This window comes from Octopus sinensis, linkage group LG19 (assembly GCF_006345805.1).
Source record: "Octopus sinensis linkage group LG19, ASM634580v1, whole genome shotgun sequence".
In the NCBI taxonomy this organism is placed as follows: Eukaryota; Metazoa; Mollusca; class Cephalopoda; order Octopoda; family Octopodidae; genus Octopus; species Octopus sinensis.
Genome location: NC_043015.1, coordinates 45,179,692 through 45,203,298, shown reverse-complemented (window position 1 = coordinate 45,203,298; position 23,607 = coordinate 45,179,692). Strand labels below are relative to the sequence as shown.

The window sequence follows — 23,607 nt, the reverse complement described above, 5'->3', positions numbered from 1 at the left end:
CTCGCTTTACAACCTTGTGGTTACAAGTTCAGTGTTCAATCTCACTGGGCAAATGTAGCTTTTACGATAGCCCTAGGCCAACCAATGCCTTGTAAGAGAATTTGATAAACAGAAACTGTGCTGTGTGTATGTGTGTGTATATGCATACATCATCATTTAACGTCCGCTTTCCATGCTAGCATGGGTTGGACGATTTGACTGAGGACTGGTGAACCAGATGGCTGCACCAGACTCCAATCTGATCTGGCAGAGTTTCTACAGCTGGATGCCCTTCCTAACACCAACCACTCTGAGAGTGTAGTGGGTTCTTTTACGTGCCACCGGCATGAGGTCCAGTCAGGCAGTACTGGCAACGGCCACGTTCAAGTGGTGCTTTTTACATACCACACACACACACATATATATATATATATACATACACACACACATATATCATCATTGTTTAACATCTGCTTTCCTTGCTGGCATGGGTTGGACAGTTTGACATGGAGCTGTCCAGACTCCAATTGTCTGTTGTGGGGCATGGTTTCTATGGCTCGATGCCCCTCCTAATGCCAACCACTTAACACGGTGCATTTTACTTGCCACCAGCAACAGGTTGTTTACACAGCACCAGCACGGGTGCTTTTCATGTGGCACCCCCCACCTGAAAGGACAAGCCTGTGTGGAAGACAGTGATCTTACTTAGTTTGACATGTCTTACCAAGTACAGCAAACCATGACATCTCCTGCTCCCTTGTCATTTCCTCAGTGAGGCCCAGCATCCAAAGATCCTTTCTTACCACTATCCCATGTCTTCACGGTGTGCTCCCTCCACAAAGCTCAGCACTCCTTTACACAGCTGTACTCACACACACACATAGTGAAGGCACATGGCTCAGTGGTTAGAGCATCAGGCTCACAATCATGAGGTAGTGAGTTCAATTTCTGGACTGGGCTGTGTGTTGTGTTCTTGAGCAAGACATTTTATTTCACGTTGCTCCAGTTCACTCAGCTGTAGAAATGAGTTACGATGTCACTGGTGCCAAGCTGTATCGACCCCTTTGCCTTTCCCTTGGATAACACTGTTGGTGTGGAGAGCGGAGGCTGATATGCATGGGTGACTGCTGGTCTTCCATAAACAACCTTGCCTGGACTTGTGCCTTGGAGGGTAACTTTCTAGGTACAATCCCATGGTCATTCATGACCAAAGAAGGACTGTATTTGTCACCCCACAACCACCTGACAACCAATGCTGGTTTTTTTATGTCCCCGTAACTTAATGGTTTGGCAAATGAGCCTTATAGAATAAGTACTAGACTTACTAAAGCTTATTAGTACTGGGGGTCAATTTGCTCAACCTAGACCCTTCAAAGCAGTGCTCCAATATGGTCACAGCCCAATGACAGAAACAAGTAAACGATAAAAAATTTTTAAATATAACTAGCAGTATCGCCCGGCATTGCTCGGGTTTGTAAGGGAAATAACTATATAAGCATTTTTAGAGAGTTACTTCCCTTATATAAACCGAGCAGAAAATGCCAAAAAAATTATGGTAAATTTTTTTTTTAATCATAGACTCAGCGTAGACGCACGCTAATACCCAGAAGGGCTCGATATGAATCACAACTATAAGATACCTGCTTTTGGTTAAACTGCACCGCAAAATGTGGGAGTAAAGAATCTAAATCGGAGGAGACAGACTCTCACACAACTTCAGTTTTATATATAAAGATAAATTGAAGACAAAACAGCTCTCTGATGGTATTAAAAAGTTCTTTTTTTAATTTACAATATGGAATTTGATGTGAATAGATAAGAGTTAGTCTTGTAATCTTCTTTACAACCCCTATCACAATTTCATGTCCACGTGTCTCAAAATCTATATAACAAAGTGTCCTAAACAATACGATACTCAATTCCGTTTCTTCTTTTTCTTTTTGTCTGGTTGACCAATCTGAAGACTTTCCTGGTATTCGTCTATCAAAGTCTGTTGCGTATCAGCTCGGGCTGGACAATAACGGCTAAATTCCATTGTAAACTCGCCTTTACCCTGAGTTGAAGATCGTAGCTCTGTTGCATAACCAAACATGTCGTTTAATGGTACCTGCAAGAAAGGACATAAGAATAAGAATGTTGTCTGTCTTTCAGACTGGGTGCAGCAAAGGTAATTAAACTTCTTTGTGTGGTGTATAAGAAAAGGATGGGTGATTAAAATCATCATCATCGTTTAACGTCCGCTTTCCATGCTAGCATGGGTTGGACGCTTTGACTGAGGACTGGAAAACCAGATGGCTGCACCAGACTCCAATCTGATCTGGCAGAGTTTCTACAGCTTGATGCCCTTCTTAATGCCAACCACTCCGAGAGTGTAGTGGGTGCTTTTATGTGCCACCTGCACAGAAGCCAGTCCAGCGGCCTGAGGACTGGAAAACCAGATGGCTGCACCAGGCTCCAATGCTCGAATGGTACTTTTTATGTGCCACCGGCACGGAAGCCAGTTTGCTGCTCTGGCAACGATGACACTCGGATGGTGCTCTTAGCACTCCACTAGCACAGATGCCAAATGACTTTTTTATATTACAAGTCCTCAGGAAAGATGACAGGCGACACTGATACCAACAAAATTTGAACTTACAACCATGAGATGAAAGTGAATCATAATAACCCTTTAACATTCAGATTACTCTGTCAAATTTAATACTTATTAATTTGCATTGTTTTGAATTAATCATGCATTATCTATTAACTTTGAGATTTCAATGATGTGATTGTATATTTTTAAAATGACGATGTAGGGTAGACATGAGAGGCCAGATTTTGACAGTTTGAACATAAAACAGGTAGAATATTTTGGCTGAATGTGGCTGGTTTTAAATCCTAAAGGATTCCTATAGGGGCAGTGGCTGGTTTAAATGCTAGAGGGTTCCTACAAGCACAGGAGTGGCTGTGTAGTAAGTAGCTTGCTCCCCAACCACATGGTTCCAGGTTCAGTCCCACTGCATGGTACCTTGGGAAAGTGTCTTCTACTATAGCCTTGGGCTGACCAAAGCCTTGTGAGTGGATTTGGTAGACGGAAACTGAAAGAAGCCCATTGTATATATATGTAGATATCTATATGTGCCTTTGTGCCTGGCCCCCTATTACCACTTGACAACTGATGTTGGAGCGTTTACATCCCCACAACTTAGTGGTTCGGCAAAAGAGACTGATAGACTAAGTACCAGGCTTTAAAAAAAAAAGTACTGGGGTTGATTCACCATCATCATTCCATGCTGGCATGGGTAGGACGGTTTCACAAGAGCCAGCCAGGCAGAAGCCTGCACCAGACTTCTGTGACTGTACAGCTGGATGCCCTTCCTAACACCAACCACTCAGCAGAGTGGACTTCGTGCTTTTTTATGTGGCACAGGCAAGGTCAGTTTTGGTAAGGTTTTTGCAGTTGGAAGCCCTTCTGAACCCCAACCACTTTACGGTGTGAACTGGGTGCTTTCAAGTGGCTCTTGCACTAACAGGGTCACCAAGTGCAAGACAAAATTCAACTAAAAATTCAAGGTGGTGCCCCAGCATGGCCACAGATAATGACTGAAACAAGTAAAATATATACAGTTTAATAATTGCTGGGGGTTTTTTTTGTTTTTTTTCAATATTTTTATTATGAATTAAAAAGTGTTTCCAGAGAAGCAGAGGGAGGTATAGTGAGAGAAAGAAAGAAAATGAGAAGGGGAAATCTAGGGAAGGAGAGAGTGAAAGAGAAAAAAAATCTAAAGAATTTCATCAAGTAAAGGTGTGTGGCCTAGTGATAAAGGTGTTAGGCTTGTGATTGTAACATCAATGTGACAGGCTTAGCCTTCAAGAATAATACCCCAGGAGCTGTCTTATTTATAAGCATTTTTACCAGGGAACATGTGGAAGGGGTAGACCCAGGAAGATGTGGGACGATGTAGTGAGAAAGGATCTACAGACATCAGGACCCACAGAGGGGATGACAGGAGACCAAGCAACTCACAGCTGGATAATTTACAAGGCACTTAGTAGTTGCTACTAGTAACTCTTATAGCATGGATTCTTCTTCTCTTCCCACCAGTCAGGGAGGTCCCAAAAAGATCAAGGATGTTCCTTCTTTGACTAACCCATTAGCATTTAAGCCATTCCTATCAGGCCCCAAATATTCTATTTGTTTTATATTCAAACTGACCAGCCCTAGCCTCTCATAACTTCCCTACCATGTCATTCCGAAAAAAAACAATCACATCGTTAAAATTTCAGAGCTTATGACATAATAGATAATTAATTCAAAACAATGTGAATAAATAAACATTACATATGAGATAAAAAGCTGGATGCTATCAGGTTTCCTTTAAACAATATAGAAACTTAAGAGAAAGAAACAGAGAGGAATTGTGAAAATACGTTGAGAATTCTGAGTGACATTACACCTACCTCACATTGTATTATAGTATAGCCTTCATTTGCATCTGTTCCCAAAACAACAGCATGGCGCCGATGGAGAGTAATCATGACATTTTTCTCATATTCAAACGGAATGACAACTTCTACAGACATAACGGGCTCCAAAATTTGAAAATTTCCACCTTCAAATACTTGAGAAATGACAAAAAATAAAAAAAAGTGATTATAATATTTCTGTTTTGAATTAGTGAACGTGAAACATAAATAGTAGGAATTGCAATAAAATCAACACTGGAATTCCAGAGTTTGTTAAACATAAAAATAAGACCATGACAAAGAAATGAAGCTGGTATGCTAAGAAATGAAGGCAGCCGTATGGTAAGTAGCTTGTTTACCAACCACATGGTTCCGGGTTCAGTCCCACTGCGTGGCACCTTGGGCAAGTGTCTTCTACTCTAGCCTCGGGCCGACCAAAGCCTTGAGTGGATTTGGTAGACGGAAACTGAAAGAAGCCCGTCGTGTATATGTAATATATATATGTGTCTGCGTTTGTCCTCCCAACATTGCTTGACAACCGATGCTGGTGTGTTTATGTCCCCGTTACTTAGCGGTTCGGCAAAAGAGAACGATAGAATAAGTACTGGGCTTACAAAAGAATAAGACCCAGGGTCGAGTTGCTTGATTAAAGGCGGTGCTCCAGCATGGCCGCAGTCAAATGACTGAAACGAGTAAAAGAGTAAGAGTATGCTTTGCTGGATGGGTAATTGAGTATCGTATTGTTTAGGACACTTTGTTATATAGATTTTGAGACACATGGACATGAACGATACATACATATATATATATATCATCATCATCATCGTTTAACGTGTTTTCCATGCTGGCATGGGTTGGACGATTCGACTGAGGACTGGCGAACCAGATAGCTACACCAGGCTCTAATCTGATCTGGCAGAGGTCCTACAGCTGGATGCCCTTCCTAATGCCAACCACTCCGAGAGTGTAGTGGGTGCTTTTTACATGCCACACACACATATCATCATTGTTTAACATCTGCTTTCCATGCTGGCACATACAACAATTTGAGAGCAAAACTGGGTATATGTAGCATCAAATGTGTGCAAGAGAGAAGACTATGCTAGTATGGCCAGGTAATTGCATCAAGGGGTGTTGATCTCTAATTGTAGAGAGAACATGTGGAAGGGGTAGACCCAGGAAGATGTGGTGAGAAAGGATCTACAGACATCAGGACCCACAGAGGGGATGACAGGAGACCAAGACTCCTGACAGTTTGCTGTGCTTGAAAAGACACATCAAACTAAGTAGAAGTGTGGTTACCTTTGCGTACAAGCTTGTCCCCTGCGTCCATCTCCAGCTGAGCATCCCTAATCTAGTGGGCTCATAGGTGCTAGTGCCACGTAAAAAGCATCCATGCCAGTGCTGTATAAAAAACACCCAGTACACTCTGTAAAGGGGTTGGTGTTAGGAAGGGCATCTGGCCATAGAAACCATACCGAAACAGACATGGAGCCCGAACAGCCCTTCAGCTGGTCAGCTCCTGTCAAACTGTCCAACCCATGACAGCATGGAAAACAGACGTTAAATGATGATGATGACAATAACAAGTAGGGGCAGGCATGGCTGTGTGGTAAAAAGCTTGCTTCCCAACCACATGGTTCTGGGTTCAGTCCCACTGTGTGGCACCACAGGCAAGTGTTTTCTACTATAGCCCAGGGCTGACAAAATCCTTGTAAATGAATTTAGTAGACGGAAACTGAAAGAAGCCTGTAATGCTTAGTAGCATTTCATCCATGTTAAATGATGATGATGATGATGACAATAACAGGCGTGGCTGTGTGGTAAGAAGCTTGCTTCCCAACCACATGGTTCCGGGTTCAGTCCCACTGTGTGGCACCATAGACAAGTGTTTTCTACTATAGCCCTGGGCTGACAAAATGAATTTGTGAATGAATTTAGTAGACAGAAACTGAAAGAAGTCTGTCATGCTTAGCGGCATTTCATCCATCTTAACATTCTAAGATTCATAGTTGAAACATCTAAGAACATTAAAACGTCCAGGTTTACCTTGTTTTACTGCACCTTCGGCTGCTGTGAAGAAAGAAAACTCACTGGAATCTACAATGTGATGAGCACCTGAAAGATTAGAAGCAGGTAAAATAAATATATCGTTAGAATATTATTTGAAGTAAAAAATATTCTGTATGTGAGTGTATACATATATGCATACATATATAATTGGCATAGCTTTTTAGTATATTTTAGCAGGAGTAGCTGTGTGGTAAGTAGCTTGCTTATGAACCACATGGTTCCAGGTTCAGTCCCACTATGAGGCACTTTGGGCAAGTGTCTTCTACTGTAGCCTTGGGCCGACCAAAGCCTTGAGAGTGGATTTGGTAGACGGAAACTGAAAGAAGCCCGTCATATATATATATATGTATGTATATGTTTGTGTATATGTGTGTGTATATGTTTGTCTCCCCAACATCACTTGACAACCGATGCTGGTGTGTTTACGTCCCCGTAACTTAGCGGTTCAGCAAAAGGGACCGATAGAATAAGTAGTAGGCTTACAAAGAATAAGTCCTGGGGTCGATTTGCTCGACTAAAAGTAGTGCTCCAGCATGGCCACAGTCAAATGACAAACAAATAAAAGAGAGAGAGAGAGAGAATCACAGCTAAGGCATGAGGTGCACCACTTTCAAAATATAGGGAATTATATGGGTGTGTGGGCATATGCATAAATGTTGATATTATTTTTTAAAATAATAAATAAATCATAATCATAAAAAAAATAATTAAAGCAGTCCTTTTTAGAAGGGGTAGCAGAATGGCAGGCTTGCCAGAACATTGGACAAAAGACTGGCAATATTTGCTCTGTCTCGAGTTCAAATTCTACTCTGGTTAACATTGCCTTTCATCTTTTGAGATTGATAAAATTCAGGCTTGTGCCTATATTAAAAATTATTATTTAAGCTCACTAGGTGTACCATGAGAATGGATGTTAATGGAAAACTACATGAATTTGGAAGGAACTGATTGAATGGTCGTTCCACACCATTAGACTATATTTTAACATGACTTGATGTAGAATTGAAAGACATGTAGAAAGATTCAATGTGATGGACATTTTCAGTTCTTGCAAGTATGGAAAAATTAAATAATAATAATAATGGTGGTAGAGAAGGGTGTGATGTTGTGCTGCTGCTGATGATTTGAAAACTTCTGCTTACCGTCTTGTAGTCTAAAGCTGACACCGGAAATTGGATGCCCGCATAAAGTCCCCTTGCCACAAGAATGTAAGAAACCCTATCAACAATAAAGACAGGAAGTCAAACAACAAAAATTTAGTTTTGGAAAATAAAAGGATCAAAACTGAAGAAAATCAAACATGAAATAAAGGTTAAGTTCTATTTATGCCTACAGACATGAAACAATCCCAGAGAAAGAGGGAGAGAGGGACACAGCATAACCACCTTTTCTCTTGTTTTATATATATATATATATATATAATATATATATATATTAGAAATATTGAATTTCTAAATGTCTCAAAGAGACATGAGCGGTGGTGGAGCGATAGAGCGGTTGTATAAAGTCAACATAGCGTGACAGTCCCATAAGGGAATTACACCACCGCTGTTTAGCCCTAGGAAGCATCGACGCTTCCTGTCGGCCTTGACACATTTCCTGTGTCGTAAATGTAAGGACATAGGAAATGTGTCAAGGCCGACAGGAAACGTTGATGCTTCCTAGGGCTAAACAGCAGTGGTGTAATTCCCTTACAGGACTGTCACATTATGTTGACAGTATACAACCGCTCTATATATATATGTATGTAATGTATTCAGTCCACACTGTAAAGTGGTTGGCATTTGGAAAGACATCCAGCTGTAAAATCCATGCCAAAACTGACCTTGCCTGTGCTTGTGCCACGTAAGAAGCAATTGTTTTCAGTTTTTGTTTTACTTTTGTTTTTTTGGGCTTTTTTTTTTTAATCTAGAGGAAGAGGCTGTAATTAATGATAGCATTTGCAGGCCCTCTAAGAATAATCAGATTAAAGTGTTAGTTGTAAATGAGTTTCACCATTATACAAGCAGTGTTGTTTGTTTCAAATCTTCCATGAATACAGGAATCAGAAGGCTCAAGGCTGGCTGAACTAAGACACCAAATTTAATGATTCCCAAGAAATATTTACAACCAAAACTAACAAGTTTAGCACCACATTCTTTCTAAATACAGCATTTTAAAGATCGGAAACATGCCTGTTGTTAAAGACGACACTGCCCCACTTACTATTCAATGGTGTACCATCTAGTGCCCACCCAGAATATTCTGAAGCAGCCCCAAGGTACCAAAGTCTGGCAATGGATCTGATCAGATATGAAATAAAAACTTTCGCTAGATACCTTTTTAATAGCTGGTAGATAAGGTCTTGGTACGTTTGTTCCAGAGGTCTCATCAACAAATTTTAGCTGTGTGTTTTCATGTGGAGGTAATGGCTACATAAAAATAAAATAAAGTAAAACAATAATGAAAGAAAAACATCTACACATCAAAAGATACGCACATATAATTACGGACTTAATCAAAAATATATCATTCAATCTTATTGCATTGAAATCCGAGGTAGCTTAAAGCAAATTTTTATGATAATTATCATAATATCATCTCATCATCATCGTTTAACGTCCGCTTTCCATGCTAGCATGGGTTGGACGAATGACAGAGTTGGCGAACCAGATGGCTGCACCAGGCTTCAATCTTGATCTGTCAGGGTTTCTGCAGCTGGATGCCCTTCCTAACGCCAACCACTCCGCAAGTGTAGTGGGTGCTTTTACATGCCACCGGCACAGGGGCCAGTCAGGCGGTACTGGCAATGACCTCGTTCGAATCTTTTACACTTGCCACCGGCACAGGTGCCAGTAAGGCGATGCTGGTAACGATCACGCTCGAATGGTGTCTTTTACATGCCACCGGCACAGAGGTCAGATAGCCGCTCTGGCAACGATCACACGCGGATGGTGCTCTTAATACCCTACTAGCACAAGGCTTGAGTAACGATTACGCTCGAATGGTGTCTTTTACGTGCCACCGGCATTGTTTGTGTATATATTTTTTTCCAGGTTTGTATGGGTTGAACAGGTCAGTAATGGAATATGCCTCTTGATAGTGGGTTATATCAGTTGCATGGTCCATTGTTCTCAAATCTGACCAAACTACTTGTAACACAAGATATACAATGAACATCCCATATACAATGTAATATGAGGTATATCATTGTCCATATGCATAGAAGAGGCGGTGCTGAAAAGTTCCTGGCTTTAAGGATATTGCGAAAGGCCTGATTGAAGGCCTTTTACTTCCAAGTTCTTTTACAGGGTTTAGAAAAACTGAAGGACCGCTGCAATAAGTGTGTGAATCTGAGAGGGAAATATGTTGAATAAAATCCTAATTCACTGATCCTCCTGGATTTTCTTTCACCCAAAACCAGGAACTTTTCAGTTTAATCTGCCTACTTCAACATTCAGAAGGATATCCAGCTGTAAAGACAATAACTGAGTGGAAGTCCATCACGCACACACACATATATATGTATGTGTGTGTGTGCTTGTCCAAGCCACCTCCCAACAAGTGTTGGTTTGTTTATGTCCCTGTAATTTACATGTTTGGCAAAAAAGATCACTTGAATATGTACCAGAGATAGAAAAAAGTTCTGGGATCAAATTGTTCAGCTAAACCCTTCAAAATGGTACCTCAGCGTGACCATAGCCTACTGACTGAAACAAGTTAAAGATAAAAAATTAATTACTTCATTCATAATTCATTTTGAAATAAATGAAAGTGTCAACTGACCTCCATAATTCCTATGACGCGACCATATTGACCCTGACCTCCTGACTGTCTTTTATGAAGGTAATCGAATCTGAAATGAAAGAAAATTGTCCATTATCACATTTGGGAACTATTATATCTTTATGAAAATACAATTTCTTTCCCTTAAACATCCCTGTCCTGAGTCTTAGGACTCGTAAGGCCAGTTATCCAGTTTCCAATGTGTATAAGTGGCTGAGATCATAACATCTACCTAGACCAGGATGCTGGACTTCTCACAGGATTACACATTTACAGCTGAGTGGACTGGAGCAATGTGAAATGGGGTGCTTTTTCTCAAGAACACTGCACTGCTTGGTCTGGGAATTGAAACCGTGATCATGAGTACAACGACCTCATCACTAGGCCATATACCTTAACCACAATTTCTTTTCAGCTATACAAAAATATCTTTACGGCTACTCTGGCACCCTGTTGATTATTATAATGATGAGGGTTCCAGACAATCTGATCAATGGAACAGCCTGCTTGTGAAATTAACATGCAAGTGGCTGAGCACTCCACAGACATGTGTAACCATAACGTAGTTCTCGGGGAGATTCATCGTGACATAGAGTGTAACAAGGCGGCGAGCTGGCAGAAACGTTAGCATGCCAGGCGATATGCTTATCGGTATTTTGTCTGCCATTACACCGACTTTGCCTTTCATCCTTTCAGGGTCAATAAATTAAGTACCAGTTAAGCACTGGGGTTGATGTAATTGACTTAATCCCCTTGTTTGTCCCCTCTATGTTTAGCCCCTTGTGGGCAATAAAGAAATAAGAATGTAACAAGGCTGGTCCTTTGAAACAGAGATACTACTCATTTTTGCCAGCTAAGTGGACTGGAGTAATGTGAAATAAAATGTCTTACTCAAGGACACAAAGCACTGCCAGGTATTGAACTCACAACCTAACAATCTTGAGCTAAATATTCTAACCACTTAGCCACGTACCCTCACAACTTTACAACTATAGAAAGACTAGCTATTTTGACCCATGCTTCGCTCAGGTTTTGGCGGTGGTGTTGTTTTATGCATGTTGTTTCCTTTTCCCTTTCTTCTTTGCCTGGTTCTTTATATTGCCCTCTTCTTTCTCTTTTTTTAATTTTTTCTTCATCTTTATCTTCTTTCTCTTCTTCCACTCTTTCTTTTCTCCTCATCATCTCCATAGTTGATGCCCCCCCCCCTCCATCCCTTCCAAAATCCCCTAAATTTTTACACCCACAATTAAAGATAACCGCCTCTAGCTCCTGCAGCAACATGAAAAGCCACCATTATTCAAACAGCGCAACCTGTCTATCCCATAAAACTCAGTTTTTCCCATATTCCTCACCATGGCAACCAAACGGTAGCCCTGAGTGACTTGCAACCCTCCTCACACCATTGCCCACCCCATTTTACCCCCCCCCCCCCCAGTATAAATTTCGGTGCCAATCTGACCCCATCTACTGCCCCTTAAACTGTTCCCATCCCAAAATGAGACAAATAACCAAGAAATCAAATAACTTTTTCGCATTTCAGCTTTATAGATATTGATAAAGAAATGTAGATTGTGGTGAGAATGAAAAGTAGCATCAACAGCCCTGCCCCTCCATTCTAAGACTGAAACACTGCTGCCATTGGTGCCATGCTGTATTGACAAACAACAACAACAATAACAATAATAGCCCTTGCTTCAATGAAATAAATTGTGTACAAAACGTTACAAATAAATGATAAATAAGAAATGAAACAATATACTTACTCGCAAGGAGCTAAAAGAGTTTCTCGGAAAGCAACTTTAGGTTTCCCAAGAACACATTTGGCATTATATTCCCGTTCCAAGCGCTGAAATATATTTTCAATAAACACAGTTTTACTATCTTTTGAAATATTAGCTTTTAGAAATGCCGCATTTTTATTATTATTGAGTGAAAGAGCAGCACATGCCATCAAAGTGACACTGGGGTACAAATATACAAAGCCCAATATACCCATCATGAATTGGTCCCACTCAAAAGGTCCCCGAAAAAGGGTTGTTTAAGGATGTTGAACGAACCACCCATGTTTCCAGAGGTGAATTATTTAAACCCCAAAGAATTCCTCTCAACACATGGCTATGATGCTGCCCCACTACATCTACTCATTATCAGAGGTGCACATATCATCAGCCACTAAGGGACATGCTTGACTGATTAAGGTCAAACAACTGACCAGCAAATCTGTGGTATTGAGCAGAATATTTGCTGTAGCCCATCTTTTATACCAAGACAAAACAATGTACATGATAACACTTCCAATCAGTTAAGATCAGAAGCCATGATCTTAACTGGTAGTTTTATTCTTACTATTTCAAAGACAGCAAGCTACCAGAATCATTAGAAGGCGGTGAGCTGGCAGAAATGTTAGCACGCCGGACAAAATGCTTAGCGGTATTTCGTCTGCTGTTACGTTCTGAGTTCAAATTCCGCCGAGGTCGACTTTGCCTTTCATCCTTTCGGGGGTCATAAATTAAGTACCAGTTATGCACTGGAGTCGATGTAATCGACTTAATCCCCTTATTTGTCCCCTCTATGTTTAGCCCCTTGTGGTCAATAAAGAAATAAGAATCATTAGCATGTTGGGTAAAATGCTTAGCGGAATTTCATCCTCCTTTGTGTTCTGAGTCCAAATTCTGCTGAGGTTGATTTTGCCTTTCATCCTTTTGAGGGTGGATAAAATAAGTATCAGTTGAACACTAGGATTCAGTTTAATCAACTTACCCACCTCCCTAAAATTGCTGGCCTTGTGCCAAAATTTGAAACCATTATTATTATTAGTAGTAGTAGTAGTATTTCAAAGACGGCAAGCACAGGGCAAAGTGCTTAATGGCATTTTTCTGGGCCATTGATATGTACCAAGACCTTATCTACCAGCTATTAAAAAGGTATCTAGCAATGCTAAAAATGAGAAAATTCATTCCAAGGGCCACAAAAACATCGAAAGGACATATTTCCCACCTGCACCAGGTAAACACAACAAAGAGGAGGAAAAATATTGCTTACCTGAGTGTAGATGTCTAAATGCAGCTCACCCATGCCAGAGATCAATGTTTCTCTGCTCTCGGGATTAAATTTAACAACCAATGTAGGGTCTTCTTTGGTGAATCGAGCCAAACCTTTAGAAAAGTTGTCTGAATCTTTCTGGCTCACTGGTTGGATTGACATAGAGATCACTGGTTCAGGAATATACATGGATTCCTGTGAAAATTTGAGAAGATTTTTGTAATAAAAAAAGACCAAGGGTGATGGAGCAGAAGAAACTGTAAGAAACCAGGTTAAATGTCTTTTATCTCTTACTTTCAATTCCCTGTGTTTTAAGTTCAAATAATGCCAAAGTCACCTTAACATTTCCCCTCTCTAGTATCAATAAAATAATTACCAAAAATATAATTTTCTTCAATTCACTGCTCCCCTTCTCTATAAGAAACTGGCTGTTTTGGTGCTTAACCAAAAACAAAATTGAGATTCTTCATTTAACATCCATTTTTCCATACTCGCAAGGGTAAGATGGAATTTTGCTGAAGCAGATTTCCTATGGCTGGATACCTTCCTGTTGCAAACCCTCACCTGTTTCCAACAAGGTAATATTTCCCATGATCTGACATGTCATTTTTTTTTAGCAGAAGACTGGAAATGAATAATGCCACTTATATGACAATGATGCTCATTTACAACCATCATATGATGTCAGGACAAGCATACCCTACACCCATGCACAAGCAAACCCACTTATGTATATATATATATAAATCCTTAAAAATGTTTTAGCCCGAAGGCTGCAGCCATGCTGGGGCACCACCGCTGTATATGTACATATACAACAAGTTTCTTTCAGTTTCTAACAAATCCACTCACAAGGCTTTAGTTGATCAGGGGACTATAGTAGAAGACACTTGCCCAAGGTGCCAAGTAGTGGGTCTGAACCAGAGACCATATGATTCAAAAGCAAGCTCCAAAACCACACTGTGCTTTTCTCCAATCCTTCTGCAGTTATTGTTGTCAAATGCTTTTCAAGTAGTTATAACTGCTAAGGATGAGGGTGATGTGTAATGATATTTTATTAAATATTCTGAAATGCAGAAGCAGTGCAAGTGGCCATTTTAGATCCACCCAGAATAGAGGCAAGGGCATTTGGTGTTTGTTTACTGTCGAGGTTAACCCTTTCGTTACTATATTTATTTTGAGATGCTCAGTGTTTCTTTCAATTACTTTAAGTTATTTTACTAAATTCTTTGTTATATTTAGTTATCATTCAGCTAGTGTTAGGAACATAAACTGTGAGTAAGGTTTGGTGGAAAATTTTAATTCAACACTTATGAAAACAAGACATTTGTACTACAGAGCCAGTTTTGACCAGGTTGGTAATGAAAGGGTTAAATATAACAAAGAATTTAGTAAAATAACTTAGTTATCATGAAGCTAGTGTTAGGAACATAAATTGTGACTAAAGTTTGGTGGAAGATTTTAATTCAAAACTTATGAAAACATGACATTTGTACTCAGAGCCAGAGCCGGTTTCAGCTGGGTTGGTAACGAAAGGGTTAATGGCTTGTGAGAAAAGATATCAAGGATGAAATTCTAGAAGGGAACATTTGTAAGGAAAAAGACTTGGTGGGGGGAAGTATTTTCTCCAGAGCCTGGAGGTGAAATGCAGAGAATGGTAACAGGAGGAGCTGAAACACAAGAGCAACTGGAATAACAAGACTGTGTTCTTTTCAGAATGCAGTGTGAAACATGATTTACTGTCCATCATTCATCAACAAAAAATGCCAGGTGAGTGAACAGGTAAACATGTGCAATCAGTATTGGCTTTTCAGATCAATTAATGCAAGATTCTATAGTTGGATGCCCTTTTTATTGGCAACCCTTACCCATTTCCAAGCAAGGTAATATTTCCCCAGGACCAGACATGTTTTCCACAGAACAATGGAAAGGAACAACACTGCTTGTGTGAAGGCGATGTTCATTTATAATCATCATGTCTAGACAAGGATACACACACACATATGTGTATGTATATATATATATATATATATAGGCATAGGAGTGGCTGTGTGGTAAGTAGCTTGCTTACCAACCACATGGTTCCGGGTCCAGTCCCACTGCATGGCACCTTGGGTAAGTGTCTTCTACTATAGCCTCGGGCCGACCAAAGCCTTGTGAGTGGATTTGGTAGACGGAAACTGAAAGAAGCCCGTCGTGTATATATATATGTGTGTGTATATCACTTGACAACCGATGCTGGTGTGTTTACGTCCCCGTAACTTAGCAGTTCGGCAAAAGAAACCGATAGAATAAGTACTAGGCTTACAAAGAATAAGTCCTGGGGTCGATTTGCTTGACTAAAGGTGGTGCTCCAGCATGGCCAGAGTCAAATGATTGAAACAAGATATATATATATATATGTATATATATATATATACACATACATACATACATATATATATGCAGGTGGCACGTAAAAAGCACCCACTACACTCACGGAGTGGTTGGCGTTAGGAAGGGCATCCAGCTGTAGAAACATTGCCAAATTAGACTGGAGCCTGGTGCAGCCTTCTGGCTTCCCAGAACCCCGGTCGAACCGTCCAACCCATGCTAGCATGGAGAACGGACGTTAAACGACGATGATGATGATGATGATATTAATGATGGGCTTCTTTTGATTTCAATCTAAAATAGCTACTCACAAGGCTCTGGTCAGTCAAGGGCCATAGTAGAAGATGGTTGCCCAAGGTGCTATGCTTGGGAAGCAAGTTTCTTGACTACACAGCCACGCCTATTTTCCCAAATTATTTCTTACATAAGCATTTCTAGTGATGGAATGGGGGCTATAGTTGGGGATATTTTTATGTGTAAAACATGGGGTGCATTAGGCAAATGTACAAGATATCAAAAGTATGCCAGGGCAAAATGAAGGAGTTGATCTGTTCAAGACACTGCACACTTGGAGATTTCACAGTAAAACATTAGTGCCTATGACAACTGTATATCGGAAAACTATGAGATTTTTAGAAAAGAATAGGGGAAAAAAGCAAGGAAAATAAATAAGTCTTACCATAGAGATATTAGTGTTGCCTTTTGTAACAAATGTATCTCCACTGGCACAATCGATTCCAAAGAGGGCACAAATATCACCAGCAAATCCTTCAGGCACTTCCTGTTAGTAAAGCAAAATATATAGATAGATATTTGTATTTTCTTTCTAATAAATTGCGACATGCATGGGGAACAGCAAGAATCCAACCAATGATTTGCATATTTCATCATCATCGTTTAGCGTCCGCTTTCCATGCTAGCATGGGTTGGACGGTTCGACCGGGGTGTGGGAAGCCAGAAGGCTGCACCAGGCCCAGTCTGATCTGGCAATGTTTCTACGGCTGGATGCCTTTCCTAACGCCAACCACTCCGTGAATGTAGTGGGTGCTTTTACGTGCCACCGGCACAGGTGCCAGATAAGGCTGGCAAACGGCCACGATCAGATGCTACTGGCACGAGGCCAGTCAGGGCGGCGCTGGCAATGGCCACGTTCGGATGGTTTTCTTATGTACCACTGGCACTAGTATCACAGCTGCGATTTCCATTGATGTTGATCGATTTCGATTTTTGATTTTCACTTGCCTCAACAGGTCTTCACAAGTAGAGTTTTGTGTCCCAAGAAGGAAAAGTATGCATAAGTGGACTGGCTACATCCCAGGTAGAGGCCATGGGTTATGGTCTCACTTGTCCTGCCGCGTCTTTTTATTCATAAGAAATATGTTCTGGCAGATTCGAGCATAGATATGCTAATCACTGTTGTGTTTCGTTAAGAAGAAACTACTCCTTTCAGATGAATGTATATTAGTAACACACTCAGTTCGTTAGTGCAGGGGACTCTGGGACAGCTGGTATTTCAACATTGTTACATCTCATCAGTGTGAGGCACCTCTGACTAATGAATCTAACAAGAATTCAAAGCAGATCATCATTTAATGCCCATCTTCCATGCTGATATGGGTTGGGTGGTTTGACAAGCTGGTAAACTAGAGAGCTGCACCAGGATCCCTTGACTGCTTTGGCCTGGTTTCTATGGCTAGATGTCCCCCCCTAATGCCAACCACTTGTACAGTAGTGCTTTTTACGTGGCACCAACACCAGTGGGGTTGCCAAGTAATTTGCAAGATGAAGACTTCTCAACGGAGAAAGAGTGGAAGCATGAGAAGTGGCTTTGTGCCAGATGAGAGATTAGCACAAAGTTCTTTTATATTCTGCTTTCTGATACATACCAATATCTGACAACCAATAACAACAGCAATCAACATATTTAGGTTTGAATCTGCCTGTATTAAGAATGGATATGAAAGTCATCATTTTGATTCTCACTGTTTAATGTGTATATAACAATTAATCATTAGTTGGCAGATATTAGCAAACAGTTTGACAGAGTATTTTAATGGAAATATGGTGATAAAAGGGTTAGGAAATTGAGAATTTCACGATTGCTTTAGTGTTTAATTTGCAGGAAAAAAAATACATGAATATTTTTGATAACAAAAGCTTAGAATTATTTTATGAAATATATTTGGATTGCATATTTATAATTTTAAATAAATTTCAGTCATTCGGTAATAATTTTTACCTGCATCTCATCAGCATGCATCCTCACTAATCTTTGCACTCGAACCTTTTTCTGTGTTCTGGTATTGATGATTGTGTCTCCTCGCTTCAAGCTTCCTTGATACAAACGAAGATAGGTCAGCTGGCCAAATCTTCCTGCCTAAAGAAACATTAGAAAAAACCAAAAAAAAAGACCTGTTTAAATTTTGTGCGATCATCAAGGACTTTTATTTCTCTTTTTAAACTCTGACACAAACATCATCATTATTTTAGCATCCACTTTTCCATATTTGCATGGGTCAGACAGACTTTACTGGGTCAGATTTTCTACAACAGGATGCCCTTCCTGTTGCACAGCCTCGTCTATTTCCAAGTGAGCTAATATTTCCTCATGGCCAGATATGTTTTTGCAGAATATTGAAAATAAACAATATATCTTGTATGATAGTGACTCACAAATACCATGCAATGGCATAACAGGACTGTTCAATAAGTGACAGTGCTTGCTATATTTTCCAAGATGTGGTCCCGCCCCAAGATTTTTTTTTAATTCATTTCCTTTTCTTTTTCCCTTTTTATCACTGCATGCCACATTGGGCAAGTGTCTTCTACTATAACCCTGAGCCACTGAAAGACTTGTAAGTGAATTTGGTAGATGGAAATTGTAAGAAGCTTACAATTGTAACACACACACACATACATAACCTCCTTGCATGTCACCTTGGGTTTGCAACATAACTTCATACAAACCCCCCCCCAGCTCATCTTCAATATTAAGACATTTACTTACTTCTAATTTGAATGCAAGTCCTACAAAGGGATTTGTTGCATCTCTTGCTGTGTCCAGTAGAAATTTTTCAGCATGTTCAACTCTGGAAATATAAACGAAGCAAATTACTTGAAACAACTTACTTTCAGACAAACTCAACATAAATTAAGGCAAGTTCAGGTTGCCAATAATTGGTAGAAAGGGACAGTAATGGTCCATATTACGAAGTTTCTAAGTTTCTGGAGCAATACTCTTTTATTTGTTTTAGTCATTTGACTGTGGCCATGCTGGAGCACCACCTTTAGTCGAGTAAATCGACCCCAGGATTTATTCTTTGTAAGCCCAGTACTTATTCTATCGGTCTCTTTTGCCAAACCGCTAAGTTACGGGGACGTAAACACACCAGCATCGGTTGTCAAGCGATTTTGGGGAGACAAACACAGACACACACACACACATATATATATACGACAGGCTTCTTTCAGTTTCCGTCTACCAAATCCACTCACGAGGCTTTGGTCGGCCCAAGGCTATAGTAGAAGACACTTGCCCAAGGTGCCATGCAGTGGGACTGAACCCGGAACCGCATGGTTGGTAAGCAAGCTACTTACCACACAGCCACTCCTGTGCCTACATATATCATCATCATCATCATCATCATTTAACGTCCGCTTTCCATGCTAGCATGGGTTGGACGGTTCAACTGGGGTCTGGGGAGCCCGAAAGCTGCACCAGTCCAGTCAGATCTGGCAGTGTTTCTACAGCTGGATGCCCTTCCTAACTTCAACCACTCCGAGAGTGTAGTGGGTGATTTTATGTGCCACCGACACAGGTGCCAGACGAGGCTGACAAACGGCCACGCTCGGATGGTGTTTTTTATGTGCCACCGACACAGGTGCCAGACGAGGCTGGCAGACGGCCATGCTCGGATGGTGTTTTTTATGTGCCACCGACACAGGTGCCAGACGAGGCTGGCAGATGGCCACGCTCGGATGGTGTTTTTATGTGCCACCGACACAGGTGCCAGACGAGGCTGGCAGACGGCCACGCTCGGATGGTGTTTTTATGTGCCACCGGCACAGGTGCCAGATGAGGCTGGCAAACAGCCACGATCGGATGGTGCTTGTTACGTGCCCACAGCACGGAGGCCAGTCGATGCGGTACTGGCTACGGCCACGTTCGGATGGTTTTCTTATGTGCCACGTGCCACCGGCACTGGTACCACAAAGATACAAATTCCATTGATGTTCATCTATTTTGATTTGTTTTGATTTGATTTTCACTTGCCTCAACAGGTCTTCACAAGTGTCACAAGAAGGAAGGTATGCACAGGTGGACTGACTACGTCCCAGGTAGGGGCCATGGGTTATGGCCTGACTAGTCTTGCCGGGTCTTCGGATGGTGTTTTTATGTGCCACCGACACAGGTGCTAGATGAGGCTGGCGAACGGCCACGATCGGATGGTGTTTGTCATGTGCCCCATATATATATATATATATATTATATATATATATATATATTATATATATATAGATGGATGGATAGATAGATTGTAAGATATATAACAATAGATAACCAGGCAAACAAATAGGATAAACTTCCAGTTTTTGCTCAATAAACACACACAACACCCGGTCTGGGAATCGAAACCGCGATCTACTGACTGCGAGTCCGCTGCCCAAACCACTGGACCATTGCACCTCCACAAACATTTAGTGGAGAAGATAATTTGGTCTGCCTGCAGATAATCTCTCTAGAGTTGGAGGCATGATCAAGTACATCCAGTCCTTATTGTAAACTGGTTGGTTTTAGGAAAGGATTTCTGCCTTAAAAAAAAGTGCTACATGTTGGTGTATAATAAAGGGATACATAAAAAGTGAGACATCAAACTCATTAAACTAATGCATGCATGGAAAAAAAGTATATGACTGTGATGATGAAGATTAGCATAGCTAGAGTGTGTGCTGAATAGGGCAGCCCTTTGAGTCTGCAGCCCACCACTTGAATCCTATACAGGTTCATACAGCAGACCCACAAGTACTCTCCCCCAAAAAGCATTGCTTGGGTTAGACCCCCATCATCACCGCTAGCTACACTACAATGATGAAGATAGCAACGTCTGTTTAATTACCCTTTGCTATTGTCCAGAGCATAGTTCTCCACTTCTTTCGGGTTTGGCAAGTATTCAAGGACGGAATCCAAAAGAGGTTGTACACCTTTGTTTTTCAAAGCTGTTCCCATGAAAACTGGATTGAATTTACGTTTCAAGCACGTCCTCTTCACAGCAGCCTATTAGAAATAAAACACGTAAATGTATCATGGAAAAAAAAAAGTCATAAATATTTGGAAGAAAATTTAAATTCCAACAACCATAAACTTCTTTAAACAAATCTTAGATTCAATTCTATACAAACTGATTGTATAAATTAAATAACAAATGAGTTTGTTGACATTTTACAGTCAAACACTGAATTTGATCACAAAGTGCATATATGATATTGTAAAACTAAATTCAACGAAACAAAGAAGGCAGTTGCCAAATTAAAAGCCCTACTTATCAAATGAGAATGATTTCACACCAAAAGAGAATACCATAAATCCTCAAGTATAGGCCCTTGAGTATAATACGCAGGGGACTTTTAGGGGGCTGTACCTCTGAAAAACCTAAACCTTGTGTATAATACGCACCCCTTCTCTAACTTCAGTCAAGGAGGTCTATATAACGTCCTTGGTTTGTAAAAATGTAGAGGGTAACGTCCTTTAGTATTATTGTATATATAACATAATGCAAACATGTAGCTTTTTTGTGCATTTTGTTTGCAAAAAATAAAGAAGTAACAGTAATAACGTTTAATAAATGTTGCTAACTGCAAGTTATGGATGATTCTTTTATGACTTCATTGCTTTCAGGCTTAGCTTAAGGTATTTTTGCGCCCGACATCACAAAATGCGTCTGAATAAACATTGCTGGACAGCAAATAGAGACTTGGACATTGCTTAGAAAATAATTTTCATTTTTAACCTCGTATATAGTATGCACTAGGGATTTTAACCTTTAAATTTTGGGGGAAAAATGCGGATCATACTCGAGGATTTATGGTAGTTAATTTTATAACATTTTAATGTCAATGTGGCCTCAGATATTGTGTTACAGAGGAACCAGTTTTAATCATGTTTGGATGCTGACATCTGTATAATTAACTGCTGTGTATCCATAGTAACAAGGTACATCAAAGACTAACAAATATTGCAGTGACAAAGAAAGACGGAAAATTTACAAGAATTGCTAAATTGCTTTAAAATGGGGAAAATTTTTTTTCCTTGATCCTTACTCTTATTTCATTTTCAGTAGGTACCCGATCTTCCAAAAATATTTCACCAAAAATTTCATCAACATTGGCCAAACATTCTGAAGATAGAATGAGAATAAAAAAGTAATGAAACCTTTATAAATTGTAAGAAAGTGAATAAAAATGAAAAACTTTGGCAAAGAGGAATCAGTCGTAAATGAACTTTATTGTATATTCAAATATGAATTAGAGGCAGCTTAAAATCAAACACACACACAACGGTAACGATAATGATGACAGAACTAGTGAAGATGCCTTGTACTCAACAAGACAGAACAGAGCCTCACCACCACATTTATTCTCTATTCAAATGGAGCAACTCAATCAATAAAGTGGGTGACAGAGATGGTTACATTCATTCAGGGCAATGTGGCCAACCAAATGCATAGCAGAGGAGGTGATTGCAAAAGGTGAACCAAGGTAGAAAAGAGAAAGAAATGAGAGCATTAACAGGTAAATATACAAAACCTTACCAATAAGTTCTGCTCTCCTTTCTTCAGTCTCTGTTCTTCTGTCAACAGGAATTTCGTCTTGAACAATATTGAGGCTATGACAAATAAAAAGGAAAAATTGAACTTCAAGAGAAACGTTATTACTGTAGTAGACTAGATGTGAAGAACCTGTGCTTTTAAGGTCACATTCAGCATGTTAGAACAGTAGCAAACAATTACTAAAGAAATCAGAATAATTTTCACTTCATAGTATTTCTATTGTGATCAATAAAATAAAATGAAGAGGATCTGTAATGGTGGCTGTTTGTGGCAATAAAAAATCATTATCATCACCATCATCATTGTTTAATGTCCACTTTCCATGCTAGCATGGGTAGGACAATTTGACTGAGGACTGACGAACCAGATGGCTGCACCAGGCTCCAATCTGATCTGGCAGAGTTTCTACAGCTGGATGCCCTTCTTAACGCCAACCACTCCAAGAGTGTAGTGGGTGCTTTTACGTGCCACCGGCATGAGGGCTAGTCAGGCAGTACTGGCAACAGCCACACTCAAATGGTGTTTTTACATGCCACCTGCACAAGAGCCAGTCCAGCGGCACTAGTAATGACCTCGCTCGAATGTTTTCTCACATGATACCAGCACAAGTGCCAATAAGGTAACATTGCTCTGACGATCACACTCAAATGGTGCTTTTCACATGCCACCTGCATGGAAGCCAGTTAGCTGCTCTGGCAACAATCATGCTTGGATGGTGCTCTTAGCACTCCACTAGCACGGATGCCAGTCATCGAATTTGATTTCGATTTCACTTGCCTCAACAGGTCTTTGCAAACAGAGTTTAGTGTCCAATGAAGGAAAGGTACGCATAAGTGGGCTGGTTACACCCCTGGCATAGACCACGAGGTTATGATCTCACTTGGCTTGCCGGGTTTTCTCAAGCACAGCATATTTCCAAAGGTCTCAGTCACTAGTCATTGCCTCAGTGAGGCCTAATGTTCAAAGGTCATGCTTCACCACCTCATCCCAGGTCTTTCTGAGTCTATCTCTTACACAGGTTCCCTCAACCGCTAGGGTGTGACACTTTTTCACACTATTGACTTTTTGGTTAGTGGACCAATATTTCTCTAATCCAGCC

General features: G+C 40.4%; 1 protein-coding gene across 1 annotated transcript in view; it reads right to left on the bottom strand.

Annotated features, from left to right (window-relative positions):
* Nucleotides 1-1,736: 1,736 nt before the first annotated feature.
* LOC115221970 (elongation factor G, mitochondrial) overlaps nt 1,737-23,607 on the bottom strand; it is a 33,891-nt gene continuing 12,020 nt past the window's right edge. Inside the window, exons 7-20 of the mRNA XM_029792068.2 lie at nt 22,491-22,564; nt 22,000-22,076; nt 20,799-20,956; nt 18,689-18,770; nt 17,921-18,058; nt 16,361-16,462; nt 13,309-13,503; nt 12,030-12,112; nt 10,267-10,336; nt 8,820-8,912; nt 7,644-7,719; nt 6,478-6,546; nt 4,423-4,583; nt 1,737-2,086 (exon numbers count right to left, since the gene is read on the bottom strand). Of these exons, the coding sequence (XP_029647928.1) occupies nt 1,895-2,086; nt 4,423-4,583; nt 6,478-6,546; nt 7,644-7,719; nt 8,820-8,912; nt 10,267-10,336; nt 12,030-12,112; nt 13,309-13,503; nt 16,361-16,462; nt 17,921-18,058; nt 18,689-18,770; nt 20,799-20,956; nt 22,000-22,076; nt 22,491-22,564 (1,570 nt within the window). The 3' untranslated portion in view covers nt 1,737-1,894. The remainder of the gene's footprint in view (nt 2,087-4,422; nt 4,584-6,477; nt 6,547-7,643; nt 7,720-8,819; nt 8,913-10,266; nt 10,337-12,029; nt 12,113-13,308; nt 13,504-16,360; nt 16,463-17,920; nt 18,059-18,688; nt 18,771-20,798; nt 20,957-21,999; nt 22,077-22,490; nt 22,565-23,607) is intronic.